Consider the following 21768-nt stretch of genomic DNA (forward strand, 5'->3'; position numbering starts at 1 on the left):
TCCCGCAAGCTCGTCGGTCTGATTCATCCGTCTCGAGTAAAGACAGGCATCGTGTCAAGAGGGCAGTCCACAGTGACCCTCTTCCCACCCTCATACTCATTGCCATCAACACCCTTCCACTTGATACTAGCTCCAGGTAGGTAGACCTCGCGCTTCGTTTGCTTGGCCTCCAGGACTGGCGCCACGAGGTACTTGGGCCCGTACATGTACTGGTCCTCAACCATCCAACTCTCCTTGTCTTCGGGGAAATCGTAAAAGAGAGGCCTCATGATCGGGTCGCCGTGCTCGTGGGCGGCCTTGTGCAGCCCGCGCGTGTAGTCGCGGAGCTCCTCGCGGATGCGCAGATACTTCTCGCAGATCTTGTACACCTCGTCGCCGTACGACCACACCTCGTTGGGCCCGCCCGACAGGCAGAACGAGCCGCCCGTCGTGCCGAGCTGCGGCTGCTTGGGCTCGCGGTCGCCGTGCAGGCGCATGACGGGGCAGTACGCGCCCCACTGGAACCAGCGCACCAGGAGCTCGCGGAAGGCCGGGTCCTCGGGCAGCCCGCCATGGAAGCCGCCGATGTCGGTCGTGAACCAGGCGAGGCCCGCCATGCCCATGTTCAGGCCCGCCGCGAGCTGGTTGCGGAAGCTGCCCCAGCTCGAGGCGATGTCGCCGGACCAGACGAGCGCGCCGTACTTCTGGGAGCCGGCCCAGGCGCAGCGCAGCAAGTTGACGATGTTGGTCTGCCCGGCGGCGGCCTGGCCCTCGTAGAAGGCCCTGGCGTACTCCACAGGGTAGATGTTGCCGATGGCGAGGTTGGGCCCCGCGGCGTAGCGGTAGATGTCAAAGTCGTAGACGCTGTACTCGGGCTCGGCCTCGTCGAGCCAGAAGACCTTGACGCCCTTATCAAAGTAGTTGCGCTTGGCAGCGTCCCAGATGAATTTCCGCGCCTCCGGGTTGGTGGCGTCGAAGTGGATGGCGTACCCACGGCCTTCCATGGAGGCCCGGATACCACGGTCTTGACGGATCAGGAGACCGCGTCGAAGCATCTCCTCGTAATTCTCTGATGTTCTCTCCACGGTGGGCCAGATGGAGACCATCAATTCTATGTTCATCTCCTTCAGCTCGGCAATCATAGCATCTGTGTCGTAATCATTAGTCTACTCCACCTTTTCAAGCGGCGATCGAGTAAACCTCTTACCAGGATCTGGCCAGAAAGTCGGATCAAACTTCCAGTCTCCCTGAGCAGGCCAATGGAAGTAGTCGCATACGATGAGATCGATTGGTAGGTTGCGCTTCTTGTATTCTCGCGCTACTTGGAGCAGCTCTTCCTGCGTCTGGTAGCGGAGCTTGCATTGCCAGAAACCAAGTCCGTACTCAGGCATCATGGGCACCCGGCCAGTCGCAGCAGTGTACGCTCGCATGATCTCGGAAGGTGCGTCACCCACAACGACATAGTAGTCGAGGATATCAGTAGAGTATGCCTCGAATGTTGTAGTAAGTTTACTAAAGACTGCTCTGCCGATGGAAGGGTTGTTCCATAGGAAGCCGTAACCTTCGCTGGAAACTGCGAAAGGTACAGTGGCTTGCGAGTTGCGTTGGGCGAGCTCGATGTCTGCTCCCTTGAGGTTCAAGAACGGTTGTTGATACTGGCCCATCCCATAGATGCGTTCGTCTGGGTTTTGTGACTCGAACCGCATCGTCAGATGGTAATCCGGTGAGCCGAGCCGGGCCTTCCATTCCCGGGCTTGGATGCGAAGAGAACTGCACTTGGGGTCGAGGAGATCCAGTCGGTGACGAGCGTACTCTTCCAAGATGACCTTGTTGGACTTGGCGTTGGAGATAACGATCTTGCCCCGGTTGCTTACGGAAGCACGGATCTTGCCGTTGGTAATGGAGGCGAACTTGGGCTCAATCTTGATGTCGGCTTTGGGAGACGAGACCTTTTCTGAAAGAGCCCAAGCCCTCTCGGGCATCTTGTTCAGACAGCTGGCACGAACACGGAAAGCATTCTCGCCCCATGGCTCAATGGTGACAGACTCGGAGTCAAAATAGAAACTGAGGCTGCCGTTGTCATCGGTGAACATGGGGTCAGGGCGTATGCCGTATTCGGAGTCCTCGACCTGAAGATTCTTGTATTCCATATTGGTCTATTTAGGAGAAGGAGATAGTAGAGTTTTACAATGAGCGTAACAAAAAGATGGCCACCTTGCCAAACATCTGTGTTGGGCATCGATTTATATGCGCATCGTGACTTGGGTTGGAGCTTTGTTGGAGACACTGCATGCCTGCCCCTCAAGTCCAAAGCCGCTGGCGTTACCCACGCCAACTCCTGATGTCCAATTGCGATCGGTGAATGCCGTTTAGGCTAAACAAAATGCGCGATCGGCATCCTGCCCGAGTGGTGGTAAGTAGAGTTCCACATAGCAATGCCGCACCAACTCGACAACACCATGAACCCCGCAGATGTGGTGGAGCTTATGACATCCCCATTCTTGGCCAGCTATTGACAAGTTCTCGGAAAGGCAAAGCCGGAGAGAAATCCGGACTTGTGTCCAACTTTGTAAAAACTTAAAAGAAAGAGGCGAACGATCGAAACTCATTCATCCTTCATACAGCCTCGAAGGTGGGCAGTTCTTGCATATGGTCGAGTCCCGCGTCTCTCTTCGGCATAGCCCAACTCAGGTTCATATTGTCAACAGTCAACATTGAACAAAACTTGGTGGAACGAGCATAGCTCTGCAACACCGACCATTGCTAAGTGGTCCTCTAACGATTTACGAAATTCGATTTCTCAAATCAGAATACTTAGCAAAGACCCTTATGATGAATTGGAAAAGGTAACACGGGGTAGCCCAAAGCGCAACACGTTTGACAAAATATTCAGGCCGGCCTCCAAGGCCATGGCTGGGATCCCGCGTATTATAGCTATCCTGGCCCTTGCTCGATAGACCTACGACCTTGGCATGCGGCACAGAAAATCTAGTTAGACTAACTTGAGTAAAGTGTCTTAATGCAAGTAGGTAAGCACGCCCATTTTGCTGTGGTCGGCATTACTAAAAGCCCGCCTCGACTCCGCCACTTCCCCCAAGTTGCGGAAAAGGGCTGTCCAGAACCTGGTTGCCGGGTCTGACCCCCAGACATCCCCCCCCGTTACTGCCGGGTGAATTCAAGTCAGGCCTTGAATGGGACTGGGGACGAATTTGGAGTCAGCGCCACTATATAACAAAAGCTAGCTAGTTACGATGCGATCATAACTCATGAGCAAGAGCGTGCTCCTCACCAACCTTGGCCTCTCACTATTCGCGCACTTGGCATCCTTGACCAAACTAAGGAGCGAGACAACCCCTGATCAGAGTCGTAACTCGGGGAAATAGGCCGGAGAAGGCATCAATCCCAGGAGCGCGGTGATGAACCCCCACGCCAGGATGCCCAGAGATCATCACCGCCAAGAGCCTTCCCCAAGAATGGTCGCCTGCATGCCCGAGGCTAGTCGTTCTGTAACAGCATGACGGGGGCCGTCAGCAGCATATTTTAACCCGCTGATCTTCCTATCCCCAGACTTCCATACTTTTCCACAAACATGCCCAAGCGACAAACATCCTTTGCATCTCTTTAGCCATCAGCAAGGATGTCTGAGCCCATTCACAAAGCCGAATCTGGAGCCGGCGAAGTCGAGCATGCCAAAGCAAATCTCGCGAGAAGACAGGATGCTCAGCAGGCTTCGGCAGCTGAGCATAATGCTACCTTTCGGGAGGCGCTTCGTGAGAACTGGAAGGCTTGCCTGTGGTCGGCCTTGATCTCCTTGACCATTGTGATGGAAGGCTATGACCAGTCGTACGTCTGCTCATTTTACTCCTTTATAAAATCAACAGGCATGAGCACTCGGCATTGCTTTTACTCCTATTAGTGGATATCATCTATTCAAACCCCATACGCTGATTTGGTTCCTTAATTAGTCTGATGTCGAATTTCTTCGGCTATCCAACTTTCCAGAGAAAGTTTGGTTCCTACGTACGTTTCTCATCCAAGCCGACAACCTTCAATTTGCGCACAACTCAAGCACTAACCCCTATTGCTAGTACCCTGACAAGGACACATGGCAACTCACAGCAGCTTGGCAGGCCGGTCTCCAGAATGGCACCTACGCCTGTGTCGTTCTCGGTGGCTTCATCAACGGCTGGGCATCGGCTCGCTATGGTTATCGCCGCACCCTCCAGGTCGCCCTTGCTCTCATGACAGGCTTCATCTTCATCTCGTTCTTTGCTGTCCGCATCGAGATGCTCCTTGTCGGCCAGATGCTATGCGGCTTTACGTGGGGAGTGTATGCAACCACCGGACCTGCCTATGCCTCCGAAGTTTGCCCTCTGGCTCTTCGCGGATACCTCACAGTGTAAGTGGCGCTCACTGATGAGGAGGAACCCCTCAGATATAGACTAATCACTTCATGTAAACAGATACATCAACCTATGCTGGGCCATGGGCCAATTCCTATCCAGTGGTGTCCTCAAGGGCATGCTCGCGTACACCACCGAGTGGTCATGGCGGGTGCCACTCGCCATCCAGTTCATGTGGCCAGTCCCTATCATGGTCGGCATCGCCTTTGCTCCCGAGTCGCCCTGGTGGCTCGCCAAGAAGGGCCGGTACGAAGAGGCGGAGAAATCCCTGATTCGCCTGTCGACCCGGAGCATCGAGGACTGCCGTGCCAGCCTTGCCCAGATCCAGCACACTATCGAGCTCGAGTCTCACATTCAGTCCGACACCAGCTATCTCGACTGCTTCCGCGGCACCAACCTCCGGCGCACCGAGATCTGCATGATAGTCTTCGCCGGTCAGCAACTCGGCGGCGCTGTCTTTGCGTACACGCCCACATACTTCTTCCTGCAGGCCGGCATCAGCACGAGCAACGCATACGGCGTTGCTATCGGCAGCACAGGCATGGCCTTCGTCGGCACATGCTTGTCGTGGCTACTGCTGGCGTACTTTGGTCGGCGGCCCTTGTACACCTACGGCATGGCAGGCCTCACTGCATCCCTCCTCGTCATCGGCATCTGCTCTGCGGCGTCGAAGAGCGAAGGCGCCATGTGGGCCCAGGTCGCGTTCGTCCTCGTCTGGAAGCTGATCTACTCCCTGACCGTCGGCCCCATCTGCTACGCCATCATCTCCGAGACGTCTGCCGTGCGCCTGCGGCCGCAGACCGTCGTCGTCGCGCGCAACACCTACGCCATGGTGCAGATCATCTCGAGCATACTCAACCCGTACATGCTCAACCCGACGGCGTGGAACTGGAAGGGCAAGTCGGCCTTCTTCTGGGCTGGCACCTCGGCTTGTGTGGCCACTTGGGCGTACTTCCGTCTCCCCGAGACGCGAGCGCGAACGTACGAGGAGCTAGACATGCTCTTTGACCAGAAAGTCAGTGCTAGGAAGTTCAAGGAGACTCATGTTGATCCGTATGGTGTCGACACGATGGAGGAGAAGCCGTCTTCTAAGTGATGTCCACCACAGCACAACCTATCGTTCATAGATCAAGTGAATGCAAGAATCAGGCAAGATATACGTCGATCCGTGTTCATAATATCATATGGTGGTAACAAGCCAGTAAGTGGAGCCAAATATGACCAGATCCAAATCTGTACTAAGAGACGTTGTCCCTCTATCTGACAGATGAAGCTCTATATGAAAATACATCTTTGAGTCCAGTTCTTTTGCGTCAATTCTTTTGTGGTGGTCCGCTCCCAAAGTGCCCATGCAACTTGGTGTTTCGGAGAAGAATAGCGAAAAGCACAACAGGCACCAACAAACCCATGCCCGTGATGACCAAAAGTCTCTGGATATACCTATAACTCTCAATGATAGCCGACCTCTCGGCCGTCCCAACAGGGAACCCAGGGACAACATACAGCGGCTCAGCATACACCGAATCCGCGAGTGTGCTGTTGATGGGATCGAGATCTCGGTGAAGGCGGGTGTACAATGTCTGAGTCCATATCGCTCCGGACACACAGTTCCCCAGCGCGAACCCGGCCCAGTTCATCGCCAGCCAGACACTTGTCAAGACGGCAAGGTTCTCATGCTTAGTCAGGGTCATCGCGATGATGATGTTAGGAAAGGATACTAGTGCCGCTGATATGCCGACGAGCACTTGGCCAGCAATAACACCGGCTCTGGACGAGCTGTCTGGTCCACCGCGGTAGTGGTACAGGAGGGCGTAGGCCGTGAACCACAAAGCAGCCCCTGCGATAACCATGGGCTTGCATCGCCGGAACTGAAAGATGATGATGCCTCCCGCCATCCCCCCGACAGCTTCGCAAAAGCTGGAGACAACTGACACGCGTGTAGCGGCCATGATGTTAAAGTCGTAGCCAACGAGGAGCACAGTGTAAAGAAAATCGCTTTGTGTTGTAAAAGAAGCGGCAGCAAAGAAGGCAATGCCAATGGCAGACCACACGGCGCGATCTTTGAGGAGCTTGAAAGGCAGGAGGGGATGTGGCGCCTTGCTCTCCCAGAGGATGAAAAGGGGGAGGAACAGGGCGCCCAAGACCACTGGCGTGATGATGCCAGGGATCTTCCACTTGCTGGTTGCTCCTCCTGCCAAGGTAAGAGGAATCAACAAGAGAGAGAGCACTGCCATTAGAAGCCCGAGCCCAATGAGATCCAGTTTGTGGTGCATCTCGCTGATCAACATACGGGGAGGATGGCCTTTGCCTATACTGGACGAGCCTTTGTAGTCCTCTTCCTTGGAAGCACGACGCCCGACGATGATGAGGAAGAGGATGAGAGGTAGTGCACACACGGGGTAGACGATACACCATATGCCAACACCCCACCGCCATGTCGTCGTCGTCAACACAGATGAGGTGACATTCCCGCTGATCCAAACATTGACGATATTGGGCATCGATGGAAGGAAGAGGAAGAAGAGACGGGATCTGAGTGAAGTGGTGTCCGCAACCAGGATCTCCACCAACAATTGGCAGCAAGTGTAGCCTATCTGGACAAGGAGCGATCCGGTGGCGAACGATTCAATGTTGTGAGCGCTCGCCTGCACGATCAACCCGACGACGAAGAAGAGGGTCGCGATGATGAAGCATTCAACGCGGCCGACGAGGTCGGATAGCTTGGCCGTCAGTGGCATCACTGCTGCCGATATGACTCCCCGAACCACATTGATTGTCGAGAGCAGCGAGTGGCGTTCCCAAGTTGATGTCGCATAGCCCTGGTACGTGCCAAGAGTGAGCCAATTGAGGTTTGCGGCGTAGGAGACGAGAAACATGCAGAAGTAGAGGCCGCATCTACCTGAGAAGCCGAGATGCCGGTTGACTGCGTTGATTCTCACGACCCCAGGGAGTTCTGGGTCACTTAGAGGCCTTAGGACTTCCAAGTCTGCTCGCAGCTCTTTGTCATCTGGCAGATTGGAAGAGTGCCCCGTTCGGTGTTCCCTTCCAGGATCTATGCCTTGAGCTTCGACGGCCATGGTGAGCGATAGGTACAGCCAAGTGTGTGGTGTACTCAGATGTCATGAACGAAAGGTATTGGGTAGGGCAGCTGTAATGCCAAGATGAAACTAGGAAGCACAGTCTTTTATGTAGAGTCACCGAGTGAACAGGACAAAAGTCTCCTCATGTCATGGTCGCTGCAGAGCATGGGGCTCGAGAACCCTGTAGGAAAACCAGCTTATTACTGCCAGCAAGTGACTTCCTCCTAGGCTAAACGTAACTAGCATAACACTCACATCCTCGATTACTCATATCCGTCGATAAGTTGGAACTCCGCCGTTTCAAGTTTGAGAATGCCGGAAAAGACCGCAAGGAGAAGACAATCGCCGCGTCCTCGACAGACTAGTTCTACCTTGGTCTAGATTCTAACCACCAGCTACGACTGGGGCAACGGATTTCGTTGTTATACGAGCATCTGAAAGCCCGTTTTGCCTGACACCAATGTTTAAGCTTGTTCCACGACAAGTTATTGGATACTTGCACAAAGGTCTTTCGCTTATCAGATGGAGATGTGGGTTGATCTAGAAGCAAGCAAGCCCAACCAGCCCGTCAGCATCGACGAGAACCTTTATGGCCGGGAGGGACGATCCTTCAACTACGCCGATTATCGGACTAACGACAGGAACAGGAAGAATAAGCGAGAACAAAAGTACTCATCGGAGAGATACGGTATTGAGGTGTGAGTTTCCAAAAGACAGCTTAACTTCTCTTTCAATGACCTTGCACCTGACATCAGTCTCCGACACCAAGATTCGATCTCCCTCTCCAACTCCCTTGAGCGATCGCAGCACTGCCGCAAAGACTGAATGGCAGAAAGACCAAAAGCCCTCATAGTTGGCGCGGGGATAGCCGGGTTGGCAGCAGCCTGGTGGCTCGACAAAGCCGGCTGGAGCTCAGTCATTATCGAAAAGGCTCCCGGGATCCGAGACGGCGGCTACATCGTCAGCCTGTCCGGGCCGTGCCGCGACACAGTCGAGCGCATGGACCTGGGGCCACGCCTGAGCGAGGTATCCTACAAGTTCGACGAGAACGTGCTCAGCGACGTTCACGGGCGGCGGCTCTTGCGGCTCCGGTACAAAGACGTCCATGGAGGCGTGGACAGCCTCGCGTTGTGCCGAGGCGACCTAGCACGGGCCCTGCTCGACGCATTGCCTACCAGCGTAGACATACGATTCGACGAGACGCTCGAAGATGCGGTACTTCGCGACGATAAAGTGACGGCAACACTGAAAAGTGGCACAGTTATCGAGGCAGACTTGCTCATCGGCGCCGACGGCATCCGGTCCTTCACGAGAGACCGGTTCTGGAAAGAGGCAGACTGCCTGGAACACCTCGGCTACATGTACGGTGTTTATGACGTGGAAGGGAATACCGAGCTCGGTTCTGACTGTGTATCTTTCAACAGCCCTGGTCACCTGGATGTGCTTTATCGGCTACGCAATGATAGGCTGGCGGCGCTTCACATATGGCGAGATGATGGGGTCAAGCTTCACGACCGACAGGGCAAACCCAGGGTGATCCGCGACGCCACAGCCGGAAGGAATATCACACTTATCAAAGATGTCCTGGACCGTGCGGAGAAGACTGGATACACCCCGCTCATCGACAGCCTCACAATGGTGGACCTCCAAAGCTGGTCTCAGGGGCGGGTCGTGCTGCTGGGTGACGCTGCTCACTGCCTCACACTGATGTCGGGCCAGGGAGCCGGCATGGCTCTCGTGTCCGCAGAGATACTAGGCAAGGAGCTGATGAGGACGAGCGATGTGGCTGAGGCCCTCGCCAGCCACGAGCGGAAGCTGCGACCCGTCATTGAACGGCTTCAGGACCGCAGCCGCAGGATGGCCGCCATGTACATACCGAAGAGCACCTTCAGCTACTACTTGCGCAATCTGCTTTTGAAGATCATGCCCTACTCGTGGATTGTTTCATGGCATGTCAACAGCACCAAGTCGGAGATAGAATTGATGCAAAGCTGATGGGGTTGTGGTGGGTGTAATATTATCGCAAGTTCGACTTGTGTCAGACAAGTAGTTTTCTTGCACTCTTTGGCTTGTCTCCCAATACGGGTAATATCTCATACTCCTCGACCCAACAATACATGATCCCCCATGCAGTCCGCGACCCAACAGTACATGACTTCCCAAGCAGTCTGCAACCCAACAGTACATGATCTCCCAAGCAGTCCGCCCCAAGCACAGCATTCCTAGCCATCCCATACATGTGACTCCTCCCATACAAAATACCACCACAGTAGAGACCACCGCCACCTCATGTCGTCGCGCTGCTCGCTTGCCCAGAATGCGCAGGCGGGGAGCGGGACGAGACGGGGCGCCAACGCCAGAGTTGTTCTGGCTACGGCCCCAGGGACAGCCGAACATGAGAGTTGCCGATGGGGTAACCCTGCATTTGATTGATGGCCATCTCTGCCGCGTGCCGATGGACGAATTGCACAAACCCACGGATTGGACGAACCCGCAACCCTTTCCAGGCGGAATCTTCACGTACGTGATCTCCCTGAAGCCCTGGAAAAACGAGCGGAGCTCGTCTTCAGTAACGTAGCCCGACAAGCCACCGACAAACACTGTTGTGTTGTTTGGATCAGTGAACTGGTTCATGGGCTGGGCCGCCATAGGGTTAAACCCCTGTTGATAGAACAGAGGGCCGCCCACACCCAGATAGTTCATACCAGCCTGAACAGGGGGCGGCATCATTTGTTGCTGCCCCTGCTGCTGGAAGCCGTGGTTTCTACTATCCGGTCAGCACATGACAGTAAAAGAATAGGGCCAGCAGACGTACCGCGACTTGGGAGTCGCGGTGGAAATCCGCATTGGGCGGTTTTCCACAGTAGACACCCTGCATCTCGAGGAGGGCCCGCTGCTGGTCGCCCTCATCCGAGAAGCGAACAGCCGGATACATAGGGGCCTTGCCGTTCGGTAGATCGCCACGTTTGTGAAGGGGGAAGGAGCGGGGGAGGAGGACTTGGTGCCATCTGATGCATGGGATAAGTTGACAAGCTTTAGGAAAAGTTGATGTGCCAGAGATGTGACGCTTTCACCATGACTTGATCGCCTCTCCACCAACCTGCACACTGTGCAGGCCATGAAGTGAACATCATGGTGAGGGAAGGGGGGGATGGAGGTGTGTGAAATGGAAATGGAACTTACTGGAATCTTTTGATAAAGTGAGTGTATATATATGGACAAAGGAAAAAAGGGAGGAGAGGGTGAAGTTGGTGATGATGTTGTACAACGGGGCGTGAGGTTGCTGGGGTGGGGATATAGGAGTTCGGATCAGTGAGGACGAAAGTGTGGATGATCTGAGGAGCCAAGAAAAAAGAGAAGGAAGGAACGTTGGTGGGAGAAAGGCGAGTATATATAGGCGCCCAGAGCGTTTGCAGGTGCGCTCTTGCCTCCAGTGACCGCCTTGAAACGGCTGAAGTTCGGCTGAAGCTCGGAAGCTCCTGGTATTTTGATTCCTTTTCGAAGGTACTAGAAGGTAAACCTGTTAATTCAGGAGCGCGTGGTTGACACGAGTTGGTGGTGATGGGTTGCGGCTCAGAAACTCTCAAACTGGCTGGTGACATGTACATATAGATTCGCGGGTGGACGGCACGAAAGGGGAGGTACTATTTACATATGAGCTAGAGACTTGTCAAAACTTTGCAGGTCACTTCCCAGTTACGTCCACTTCGTTATTTCAGATTCAGTCAACCTGTGACTCAAATTTCATCCCATTCTTCAACTCCAAGCAGGGCAGGGCCCACTTCAGCCCGCCACCCAGGCTTGGAAGGGCCTCGTTTGAATGATGCAGAAAGTGCTGTGAATGGAGTCAATGGAACTTTATGTGAAGAAATGAATTAATGTACATGTGTGTGGTCAGACAATGTGGTTTATCACAGTGTCTCAAAGTGCTGGGACCGGGCAATCATGATCCGGGTGTTAATAGTAAAGAATGGTGTGACTGGCTTCGACAAGACTTGTCGCTCCCTCCCCTCTTCGGCCAAGGGAGACTTGAATATGGTCAGCATCCCAGTACACCATGGTCAAGCAAAGCCTCGAGTCCGAGGACAATAAAATACTCCCAGATCAAAGCACCGCAGCACTAGACCCTCAGCCCGCCCGAAGTCGAGTCACCACCAAACCTGAGCACAATGACAACCTCAATCATGCATAATATCACATCCACAACCCTCACAAAGTACGGTACCGTATCACAAGACGACTATCGTATTAATATTCATCCGCTCCCTATTCTATTCCTACCACGTGTAAATGCTCTGCTGGGGGTACAGGTGAAAAGACAACCAGTGCAATGCATGCAAATGCTTCGCAGTGTAGTCTTTTCATTTTTGAACAGGGGTAAAAAAAAAAAAAAGGAAACGCCCTTTGCTATGCTGAAGGAAGTGTGGTGTAATGCATGTGTGGCTGAACAAAAGAAAAGAGCCCTTTTGAAACGACGGGAGAGCCCCCGTAGAGGAACGGAAGAAGGTCCTCATGCCGAGGAAGACAGCACTCCGCAGTCCCTCCTCTTCAACCCTCGATATGTATGCGTATGTATACACACCACCAGAGATGCCCATCCATCTGGAAGAGAGCACAAGGCTCCGTCTCATCAAGACCTGCCGCATCCTCTGAAGTAAGACACTCAAGGCTGAACCCCCTGCCTCCACCGCTCAACCCTATCGAGCTGCTGGCCCTGCGAAGGCTGCATAGGCATCATACCCGCGCCGCCCATGCCCATGCCCATACCCATGCCCATCCCGCCGTACACCCCATTCATGTTCATGTTCATGCCCATATTCATGCCGCCGCCGGGGTACCCATACCCATTCATCCCGCCCATCATCATCTGCTGCTGCTGTGGCTGCTGAAACTGCATCGGCATCTGCATCTGCTGCTGCTGCATCGGCATCTGCACAGGCATACCATACCCACTCATCGCGACGCTCTGCCTCGGGTTGAAGCCATTCATCATACCGCCAGCACCGCCGCCGCCGAGATTCGTCCCCTGCGTACCGCCAGCCTGGCTAGCCCACCGCCCGAAGCCAGGCCCATCCCCATTCACCGCGCCCGCCGAGGCCCCCCACCCGCCTCCCGTGCCGTCATTGAACCTCCCGCCCATGAAGCCCGAAGGTTTGTTGGCCGCCGCCGCAGCGGCATCCTGCTGCGCCTGCAGGCGCGCCAGCCGCACGCGCTCCTGCTTCTCGCGCGCCGACTGCGCGACCGCCTCCTCGCGGCGGAGCCTCTCCTGCTCGCGGGGGTCGACGGCGCCCCTCGGGTCGTCGGCCGGGTGCGCGCCCAGCACGTCCGCCATCGACAGGCGGCGCGACAGGCGGTCCGACCCCGTCAGCGCGTGCAGCGCGCCCGCGTTGACGGCCAGCCCGCCCATCTCGCGGTCGCGCGCCTCCTTCTCGGCCTGCAGGCGCTTGCGCCGCTGGCCCAGCGTCTCCTCCTCCTCGGGCTGGCCGCCCGTGCCGGCGCCATTCTTCGTCTTGTTCTTGTCCGCAGCCGCTTCGCTCTTGGCCTTGTCCTCCTCGGGGTCCCCAAACTGGCTGAGCAGTTCGGCCGAGAAGGCGCGGCTGACGGGCCGTGCGAGCGGCAGGGGGCTGTCTTCCTCTTCGCGGGCCCTGAGGCGGCGCATGCGGTCCGCGAGGGACTCGCCCTCGACCTCTTCCTCCTCGGGCTCGACGATGACAGTGGGTGCTCCTCCTCCCTGCGGCCCGTTGCCCAGCGCGCCGTTCCTGTTGAGCGCGGCGATGGTCGGCGTGAGAGTCATCATGCTCTGGCGGTTGGGCAGGCTGTTGATCCCAAGCCCGTTGCCGAGGTACATGCTCGGCCCCGGGTCGCGGCCCTGCAGCCGGTCGCGCCTCCGGCTTAGGGGCTCGCTGTCCTCGAGCTCCTTCTTCTCCATCAGGCCCAGGGGCCGGTTGATCTCGGCCGCGACGGCCGAGATGTCGTTGTTGCCCGCGGCCTTGGCGGCGTAGAGCATGCCGAGCGGGACGTCCTCGTCGTCCTCTCCTTCGGCGTACGGGTTGGCGTTGGGGTCCTCCCAGGCGAGGTTGATGCGCTTGCCCTTGCGCTGCTTGCGTTCGATCTCGGCTACGGTGTCGAGCTCCAGGAGGGTCGAGTGCATGCCGTTCGGGAAGGCCTTGTTGATAGGGCGAGTGCGCATCTTCTGCTGGTGCTTGCGTTTCTGCAACTCGGCGAGGAGGGTGGTAGGTGCGCCATCATACATCATTTCGTCGTCCTCCTCCTCTTCCTCCTCTTCTTCCTCAGAGGACGACTCCCTCTCGTCCTCTCCGGGTGCGAGAGCACCGCCAGCTGCAGCTTCGCTGAAGGTAGGAGACAGGACATCACCATCCACTTGGGAAGACAACCGCTGTCTCTCGTCCACAGCTCCGTCCGCCGCAATAACGGTCCGATGGCCTGAAGACATACTGTTCTTCTTCGTGTGCCCCATCAGAGACAAGAACGAGCCGCGCTTCTTCTCGTCGCCGAGCGGGTTGGTCGAGCTGGCGCGCAGATGGTTCTTGTCCTTCTCCTTCTCTTTCTCCTTCTCTGCCTTCTTCTTGCTCTTCTTCTCGAGACCGTACACTTCATTGCCCAGCTTGCCGGCAAAAGCGTGGTCGGTAAACGCACTGACCGGCGCGGCGGCAGACGCGTTGAGGATGCTGTCGAGGGTGTCCATGGCAGACCCGTTCTTGATCTCGATCTGGGGCGGAGCGGGTGGCAGGTCAAAGTAGGCCGAGGCGCGCAGAGCGGCCGGGATGTCAGACATGGTAGACATCTTCGACTTGCGCTTGTCGCCGAGCTTTTGCGGGCGGCGGAACTCCTGGGTGAGGGGCTCGTCCTCGGCCACGACAGGCGACGGCTCCGACTCCCGGGGAGATGCGTGATCGAGGAATTGCGACTCGGGCCGCGCAGCTGGCGAAGGTTCCGCCGAGGCGTCGTCCTTGTGCTGCTCTTCCTCCGGCTCGATGAGAGGCCCTCCCATGGAACCCTCGAGGGGATCAGGCAGCCAGACGCGCGATTCCCGAGAAGCCATGGGCATGGCGCTCAGTACCTGAGATCGCCTGACGTTGCGTTCATCGGCCTTGGGCTTTCTGGACAGCTTGGGCGGCAGGTTCAGCATGGCGGGGACACGAGCTGGGTAGTACAGCATCTGCTGTCCCGTGTCCATGTCAAAGTACGACTGGGGCCGAGGAGCAGCCGGGCGCATCGGGCGAGACATTCGCTTGTCCTGAGCCTGTGCTTGAGCCTGAGACTGCGCCATCAAGACATCGGGCAGGTCTGCCATGTCGGCCCTGTCAGGATCGCAGTGGACGCCGTCAAAGTCCCCAAAGGCATTTTGGGTCTGCTCGTAGGTGTCGCCTGACCCCGAGGTGGTGGGTCGCTCGTAATCTTGCGGACGTTGCTGCTGCTGCTGTGGCACATCGTAGTGCATCGCATACTCCATCGGGTTGGATGTGTGTTGTTGCGGGGTCTGCTGGTCGTCAAAGGACATGGGCGACACGTCGTAGCTGTTGTGTCCCAGCATGGGCTGCTGGGGCCAGGACTCGGCGTTGGGCGTCAGGTCCATATCCAAGCCCAGACCTAGGCCCGAGCTGAAGTCCATATCTATTTGCTGGTACGCGTTGATGCGCAATGTCTCATCTTCATCGTGATGTTCACCCGAGGCCTCGGCCCTGTCGGCTTCGTCCAATGCGTCCTGGGTCAGCGTGACGGGGAGCTCGTCTTCGACAATCTCGGGTAGGTTTGGCTTGTTGGAGTGCACGCTCCTGACCGAAGCTTTGCCTGGACCATGGCGAGACATGAGAGAGGTACCCTCCTCAGGGGAGACCACGCGATCCGAACCGCCACTAACGGACAAGGGACCGGTGGCACTGGCCTTGCTGCTCGAGCGTAGCCTCGAGCTCGACAGCGAGTGAGCCGGAGACATGACGAACCCGGAGGGAGAGTAGCCCCCTAACCGTGCGGTCGAGTTGATGTCGATGATGGACGTCGGCTTGGCGAAGGTCGGGGAGGTCTCTTGCGGATCGGGGTCGGGGTGGAGGTTCTTGACGCTGGCGGCGAGGATCGACGATCTCCGGCTGTCGCTCCTCTTCAGCTCGCGGTGCTCTTCTCGGATCGCGTCCTCGATGGAGCTGGTCATAGACAGGCGCTCGGCAATGTCTTCGAGCTGGGCGATGTTGCCGAGGAAGGCGCCGGCCCGGACGTTGGGGACGAAGTCGGGGACGGGATGGATGAGGGGCGTGTTGGCCGTGGAGGAGGTGGTCCTGACGAGCTCAGGGCCGAGGGCGTCGTGATCGTCCGCTGCTGGATCAGCTGCTGGAGGGTTTTCAGATGCCGGCTTCCCCTGGGTAGCTTGCGGCTGTGGCTCGTGGCCGAGGAATTTGGGGCGTATTATCGTTGTTGAGGTCTGGCTGGAATGTGTCGCGTTGGCCTGAGAATCTTTCCCCTTGGGAGCATCGCCTGTGGAGGAGGGAGCTGGCCGACTGGAATGCGCGCTTGGCCGCCGAGGCGATGAAGGGTTCAGCTGCTGACTGCTCTGTGGTGTTTCTGAGTTCTTCTCGTCTCTTGCCGATTTGGCAGGGTCCTGCGATAGGGGTGGAGCTGATGTCGATGTCGACAATGCTGATGAAGTTGCTTCAGCCGATATCGTCGGGTTCGGCGACTTGCTTTCCGTTGCGATCGTGGCTGTTGGCGTGCTTGCAGCACCTATTGATTGTGATGCAGCAGTGGTTGACAGATCTGAAGAATTATCTGCATCCTTGCCGATGCTTGTGCTTGTAGAGTCACTTTTCATTTCGGGGCATTTTGGCGAGGCCCGGGCATCGCGACCCTGAACCCGACCCCCTTGAGGTGCATCGGCCGTTGGGGATGGGGGCGATTGGGCGGCCATTTTGCTGGGTGTGGCCCGGTCCCCAGCTCTGCTGCGACTCTTGCTGGCCTGATGCCAGTGCTGGTGCGGGTGCTGGTGCTGGTGCTGGTGCTGGTGCGGGTGCGGGTGCGGTGGATGTGGTGGTCGCTGCGGTGGCGTCGGCGCAAAATTTGTTTGGCTGGAGTCGCGTCGGCCGCTCTCGTTTGCGGCATGGCCCTGTCGTCCCGCGTCGTCGTTGTCGTCGTCGTCGTTTTCTGCCAGCAAAGCAATAGCAGCAATGTTGTGGTAGTAGCGGTCCTTCTTTTTGTTGTTGCTGGCAGACGAAGAGGAGGCGGAGGACGGGCAGGATATGGGAAAGGGAGAGGAAGCGAAGTCGCTGCTGGTCAGAGACAGCGGCGTGTAGGACTGCTCGGCCAGGGCCAGCGGCGACGAAAAAGTCAATGGCGATTCAGCGGACTGCAGGCTGCTCGTGTCAGGCGAAGAGGGCGCTGAGGCTGGCGAGCGAGACCCGCTGTCTCTCGTGTCGTCATAGGCGGTGGCTAGTACGGCGGCCCCATCCTTGGTTGGGGCCATGTCCCCTTATAGAAAAGAACCTGGACTTGGGAAGCGGTAGTGTGGTGCTGCTAGTGTGGTGTGTGGTGTACTCCGTAGTAGCTTTGACTCGTATTCCCTGCAGGTCGGTCAGGTAAATTGCTGATGTATGTGCATGTGTGTTGAATGAAGGTGGGAAGAGAGAAGACAGGAGAAAAGAAAGATCAGGGCTGTCCGCAGTATGTCAAGGTTCGTGTCTATGTATTGTGTGTGTGTGTGTGTGTGTGTGTGCGTGTGTCTTTCTTCTTCCTGCCGAAACGTGTGAGGCGTCCGGGGTAGGGAAGGGAGGGAGCGTGAATAAAAGAGAGTTTGCGCAGAGCAATCTCGATGGCTGTGGATGGCTGGCTGGCTGGCTGGCTGGCAGAGCAAAGTACTTGTATCATCAATCCACTCAGTCCTTTTCCTTTGTCTTGATAACCATGGTTCTTGGATAGAGACACCTTAGGTCCAGCCCAGGAGATGATCGCCTGCCGCGTTGCCGACTTATCCCCTCCCAGTCGCGGCTGTTGCTTGCTTTGCGCGTGCAGCTACTTGCACTTGTACGTGAGATGATCGATCGATGACAGGCTATGACAGGACCGACTGGGCAAGCTGCCGGCCCATCCAAGACCTTCACAAGGCCTCTTTCCCTTTTCATGCCCCCGAAACCTTGTTTGCGAAACCAGCCGGCTCGAATCCCAATCGCCCAAGGATGGGGCCGGACAGGGGCCACGCTGGCTGGGCTGGCCCACGGATTCCCGGGTTGGCTGACAAGTGTGGCACAACGGCCGTCCCGCCAGACAGGGGGTTCTGGAAATTGGACCAGGACTGGATGGTCAACCCTATCAGCAGAGTGGTTGCGTGTGTGAGAAAGACAGAAAGAAAGAAGCGATCGTGGCCGGTTGGTTGGTTGGTTTCACAAGGCAGTGTTTCCTCTCCCTTGATACCGCGACTTTCCCTTTCCACTCACCACTTTTTGATGGCAGTCCGTATTTCTAGGTAGTCCAGCTGTCTGTCTCATGATCGCCAGGGGGTGCTGGATAGCCACTTGTGCTCTGGGTTCGGCCTGTACCGCAAGCCATCAAAACTCTATCCCCGCCGTTCCTCTCACCCCAACCACACACACGTATGATCTACACCGATGTGCTTCATTCACCTGGCTCCGACAGGTCACCCTGCAGCCTCTGCAAGCACAGTCACAGCGAGTCCCGGCAGTCAACATCCAGGCTGCGACTCTTCACGCGACCATATGCGGTCACTATCTGTCTGACACGCAGCGTATGTCTGGCACTGCCACTACCTCGGTCAGAGCCACACGCGTCTCGGTCGCTTGGGGTGTGGCAGTTAATCTACTGCTCTTATCTCATCTCATCATGCTGAGCCAATCCGCGCTACCTCACCAGCTTGATAGGGTGTCCCATATCTCACCCTCCCGGAGCTGGCATTGGCTGGCCGAAATGAAGAGGATTGACCACGAAAATTCTCTCCGGCCCAAGGAGCATCCGCCGCTCGCGTGCCATAGACAGGCAGGACCGCCCTGTTCCTGGAGGACGATCCGTGACGCGCGATGCAGCTAAAACGCCCGCCAGAGAGACCCAAGACGAACGCACGGCAGAGCGGTAAGGCGGCACGGCAGAAGTCCGTCTTTTCCTTGTTCGTTAAAACGGACGAACCATAGCCTGGGCTAGGGGAACGGATGCCCCGTCAAGGAACGTGGGATAGAACAAATGTTTCTCCATAATCCTTTTTATCCTTCCTCCCAGCCGCCACAGAGCCACCCTTGCCGGGAAGAACTCTCCCAGGGCAGAGTTTAGGTTTACCGAACTCTCGCTGCACCGGGAACGATTATTATCGCGGGCTGGCGCTGGGCCCACCCGGATTTGGTCGTTTGAGCGCCTTTTGAGGGGAGACTGCGCAAGATTGCTGGCAATCACGCATACGACCCCGTCTCAAACAGGCCCGCCTATCTGTGCCTCTCACTTCAGCTATCATCAACGGGAAATGAGAAGAGATTGTGACCACTCGGCGCATGTGTTCTCGCCTTTGAGCAGCGAGCTTGCTCATCTCCCCATCGATAACCCCCCCGGTCCACCATGTCGCCATCTTCCTTGTCCCCGTTGCACTGAAACACCCGTCCATCCTACCTCGCATCGGCAAGCAGGGCAAGGTAGACGTCATCCCGCCTGGGCGACGCGCGCTTGCAGCTCAACAACTAGGGTTACAATCAGCCGTTTATCACGAGAGAGAGAGAGAGAGAGCGACAGAATCAGCGATCCTGATATCCGACGAAGCAAGAGCCTGGGCTGTGAGCGACCCGCTGTCAAAATTGTCCAAGGCACGGCGCGCACCCGATTAGCAATGACATCCACAGGCATGTAACCTGGATCCCGCCAACAGGTTCTCTTCAGGATGTAATTCCCTGTTTGCTCAATCCGTGTCCTTGGACAAACCGATCACTTTTACCCGGGCTCGGGATTGCTTTGCTTACCTGGGCTGTACCCAAGGGTCGGCCAGTTGGAGAGACCCTCGGCCAGATCGGCCTGCGCCGTGTAAGTTTGACTTGATTGTTTGATATTGGTCTCTGGGCGTCACGGCTCCCAGCCCGGAGAAGCTCACTCGAGAAAGATATTCCATTTTCCAAAGTACATACCTGGCTACCACGATGCTGTCAGCCATCGCCAAGCCGGTTGTGTACATTGCATAGCCCTCAAGCGCTTGACATGCCTCCTTAAGTGTTAGACGTGCCGCAGACGTGTGTATGGCAGGCAATTTATCCGTCAGGAACACCTCAATCTAAACCACGCGCAGGGCCACTGCAGCCGGGCGCGAACCGACAGCCTTGTGCTACGTGTGTAGCTTGAAATTCAGGGATTTCCAAAAAGGCCAAGCGGCCTCCCGTTGGCTCTGACCCTGCACGACGCCTGATAGCTCAACTGCCAGCCTCTCTGATCAACCTGGGAATTGTCATTGTGAGACGCTGGGTGTGACATGGCAACCTCGGCTGCTTCTGCTGTGACCGAGGCAGGGACCCTTTTCGTGTAACCAAACCTGTAGTACGTATTGTCTGACGATCACGACTTTCGGCAGTGACATGGCAGTTGCATCGTCGAAGCGCGCTGGCTCGATACGCTGTTCGGCATTTGCCTGACTGTGTTCACGGCTACGGAAGCTGACTAAGGTGAGCAGAAAGAGGTTGCAGGACGAGCGGGCAGTACGTAACTCCGTCCGTGAGCCTTTCGACCAATACCATCGCAGAGGAATGGTGATGACCGAGCTCGGACATTGCTCGTCTGAGCTCTTTCCTTTTTCTTCCCCATGGGAGGTGTGCTCAGGCTTGGGCGATCGGCGAGAGGCAGCTGGCAAATCAAGTTGCCAGTTTGGTACACACTCTCAACGAGCGAACTCATGCACCCCGGAAAGCATCCGAGCATTGAGAGCCAGCTAGCGTCACGACACTCTGCAGCAGAGGAGAGAAGAGCGCAGTCTTGGCTGCTTGATTGACCGCCTTTTGGGCGGACTCGGCCAAATGTCCGACCTTTCATCTTGATAGGTTCAGCTTTCGATTGCCCTGTCTCAAAACGTCCGTGTCATGCATGCGGGGGCCAAACATCACGAGCAGGTCAGAAGCTGTGGTGGCTTTTCGGTTGAGAAGGGGATACAGGACGACTCATTTGGCCCTTGACCAGACACGGACAAAATACTGAAAATACTCGAGGGGCTGAGAGGCACGTGGTTGCGACACCATCATAGCGGTGAGGCTCCTTCTGGCATCGTGAGCTGCTTCCCAACCTCCTGTTCCTCCACTCTGTCCTTCAACCAGATCCGGGCATCTTTACACGATGTCGGACGACGTTGTTTCAAGAAAATAACCAGACCTTTGCGGTGTAGTTTGACGGGAGGTGGAGTTCTGGCTAGAGAGCGGTAGGCGGTAAGCGGCCGAGCGCAGGACGCTACTCGCCGGCTCCTACATCCCGATCCCGGGCAAGCGTCTGGAGCGGGCACTTTGTGTCAAGAACTTCGAAATGCAGGCCATTCTTGCTCTTGGAAAGCCGTGGGCCTCGATTGCACTCCTGGACTAGCTATACCTCTTTCAACTACCGATCGGATAGCGCGTCCAAGTCGCAGAAGAGAACCCACGGTTTAGGGTAGCATTGGGAATGGGAAGCAGTGGGTTCTTGCGCTGTTCTCCGCCGCCTTGCTGCCGCGCTGGCGCGATGGGTCTCCGGCTTCCAAGGATTAGTTAGTTATCAGGGAAGTTGCAGCAACTAGCTTGGACACGTAAGAAATTGGTCTGGACCGCCTGGGCAGCAAAGGGCCCAAAGTCCCACTGCGTGGGAGTGCGAGAGAGACAGAGAGCGCAAACTAAACTCAAGATGTCAGGAGAGAGCTGTTACCCTGGGCAATTTGAGACATTCTTAATCGCTGTGAGTGAGGGGGGAAGAAGCAAAGTGACCCCCAAACCCCCAACCGTGCGTGATCCTTCTCCGTGGCGGTCAAGCCACTGCCGATGATCGGCACTGCCTGCACCTCTTTCCATCCTCGCCCCAGCGCTCCTTGGACTGGGGGGGCCAGGGCCATTCATCGTGAGAGACTTCAGCTTGCCAGATGTCTCCGTGGATACTTTTGGGCAATTTCTCCTAACTAGATTGCCTCTCTCTAGTCCAGGTCTCCTGTTCCCCTTTTTGCCTCGTGTCGACCACAACCTGACCTACAAGTTACGTGGCCCCTGTGTTTGGGCAGACAAAAGGGCCCAAACCATGGGTGATGGTGGCTGCTCAGCCCCCCCAAAGCGGGTGCTCCGGCGCTGTTTTGGGCCAGACTAACGAGCGCCGGACAC

The 21768-nt window shown here is 56.6% G+C and overlaps 6 protein-coding genes across 6 annotated transcripts; 2 read left to right on the forward strand and 4 right to left on the reverse strand.

Annotated features, from left to right (window-relative positions):
• Positions 1 to 23: 23 nt before the first annotated feature.
• Positions 24 to 2129, reverse strand: E0L32_006007 (uncharacterized protein; the record flags this gene model as incomplete). The annotated part of the gene is made up of 2 exons (XM_031140593.1): positions 24 to 1126; positions 1187 to 2129. 2 exons carry the CDS (start codon positions 2127 to 2129, stop codon positions 24 to 26), a joined length of 2046 nt encoding a protein of 681 aa, XP_030995247.1.
• Positions 2130 to 3616: 1487 nt separating this feature from the next.
• Positions 3617 to 5478, forward strand: E0L32_006008 (uncharacterized protein; the record flags this gene model as incomplete). Its single annotated transcript, XM_031140594.1, has 4 exons — positions 3617 to 3822; positions 3945 to 3999; positions 4068 to 4378; positions 4443 to 5478. 4 exons carry the CDS (start codon positions 3617 to 3619, stop codon positions 5476 to 5478), a joined length of 1608 nt encoding a protein of 535 aa, XP_030995248.1.
• A 217-nt stretch (positions 5479 to 5695) lies between these two features.
• E0L32_006009 (uncharacterized protein) lies at positions 5696 to 7459 on the reverse strand (the record flags this gene model as incomplete). The annotated part of the gene is made up of 1 exon (XM_031140595.1): positions 5696 to 7459. The coding sequence occupies one exon, from the start codon at positions 7457 to 7459 to the stop codon at positions 5696 to 5698; it is 1764 nt and encodes a 587-aa protein (XP_030995249.1).
• Positions 7460 to 8287: 828 nt separating this feature from the next.
• E0L32_006010 (uncharacterized protein) lies at positions 8288 to 9457 on the forward strand (the record flags this gene model as incomplete). Its single annotated transcript, XM_031140596.1, has 1 exon — positions 8288 to 9457. One exon carries the CDS (start codon positions 8288 to 8290, stop codon positions 9455 to 9457), a length of 1170 nt encoding a protein of 389 aa, XP_030995250.1.
• Positions 9458 to 9684: 227 nt separating this feature from the next.
• Positions 9685 to 10596, reverse strand: E0L32_006011 (uncharacterized protein; the record flags this gene model as incomplete). Its single annotated transcript, XM_031140597.1, has 4 exons — positions 9685 to 9829; positions 9987 to 10210; positions 10278 to 10495; positions 10563 to 10596. 4 exons carry the CDS (start codon positions 10594 to 10596, stop codon positions 9685 to 9687), a joined length of 621 nt encoding a protein of 206 aa, XP_030995251.1.
• Positions 10597 to 12125: 1529 nt separating this feature from the next.
• On the reverse strand, positions 12126 to 16934 carry E0L32_006012 (uncharacterized protein; the record flags this gene model as incomplete). The annotated part of the gene is made up of 1 exon (XM_031140598.1): positions 12126 to 16934. One exon carries the CDS (start codon positions 16932 to 16934, stop codon positions 12126 to 12128), a length of 4809 nt encoding a protein of 1602 aa, XP_030995252.1.
• Positions 16935 to 21768: the final 4834 nt, after the last annotated feature.

The sequence above is a fragment of the Thyridium curvatum genome, assembly GCF_004353045.1.
Source record: "Thyridium curvatum strain D216 chromosome Unknown NODE_33_length_396248_cov_80.180210, whole genome shotgun sequence".
Taxonomy (NCBI): Eukaryota; Fungi; Ascomycota; class Sordariomycetes; order Thyridiales; family Thyridiaceae; genus Thyridium; species Thyridium curvatum.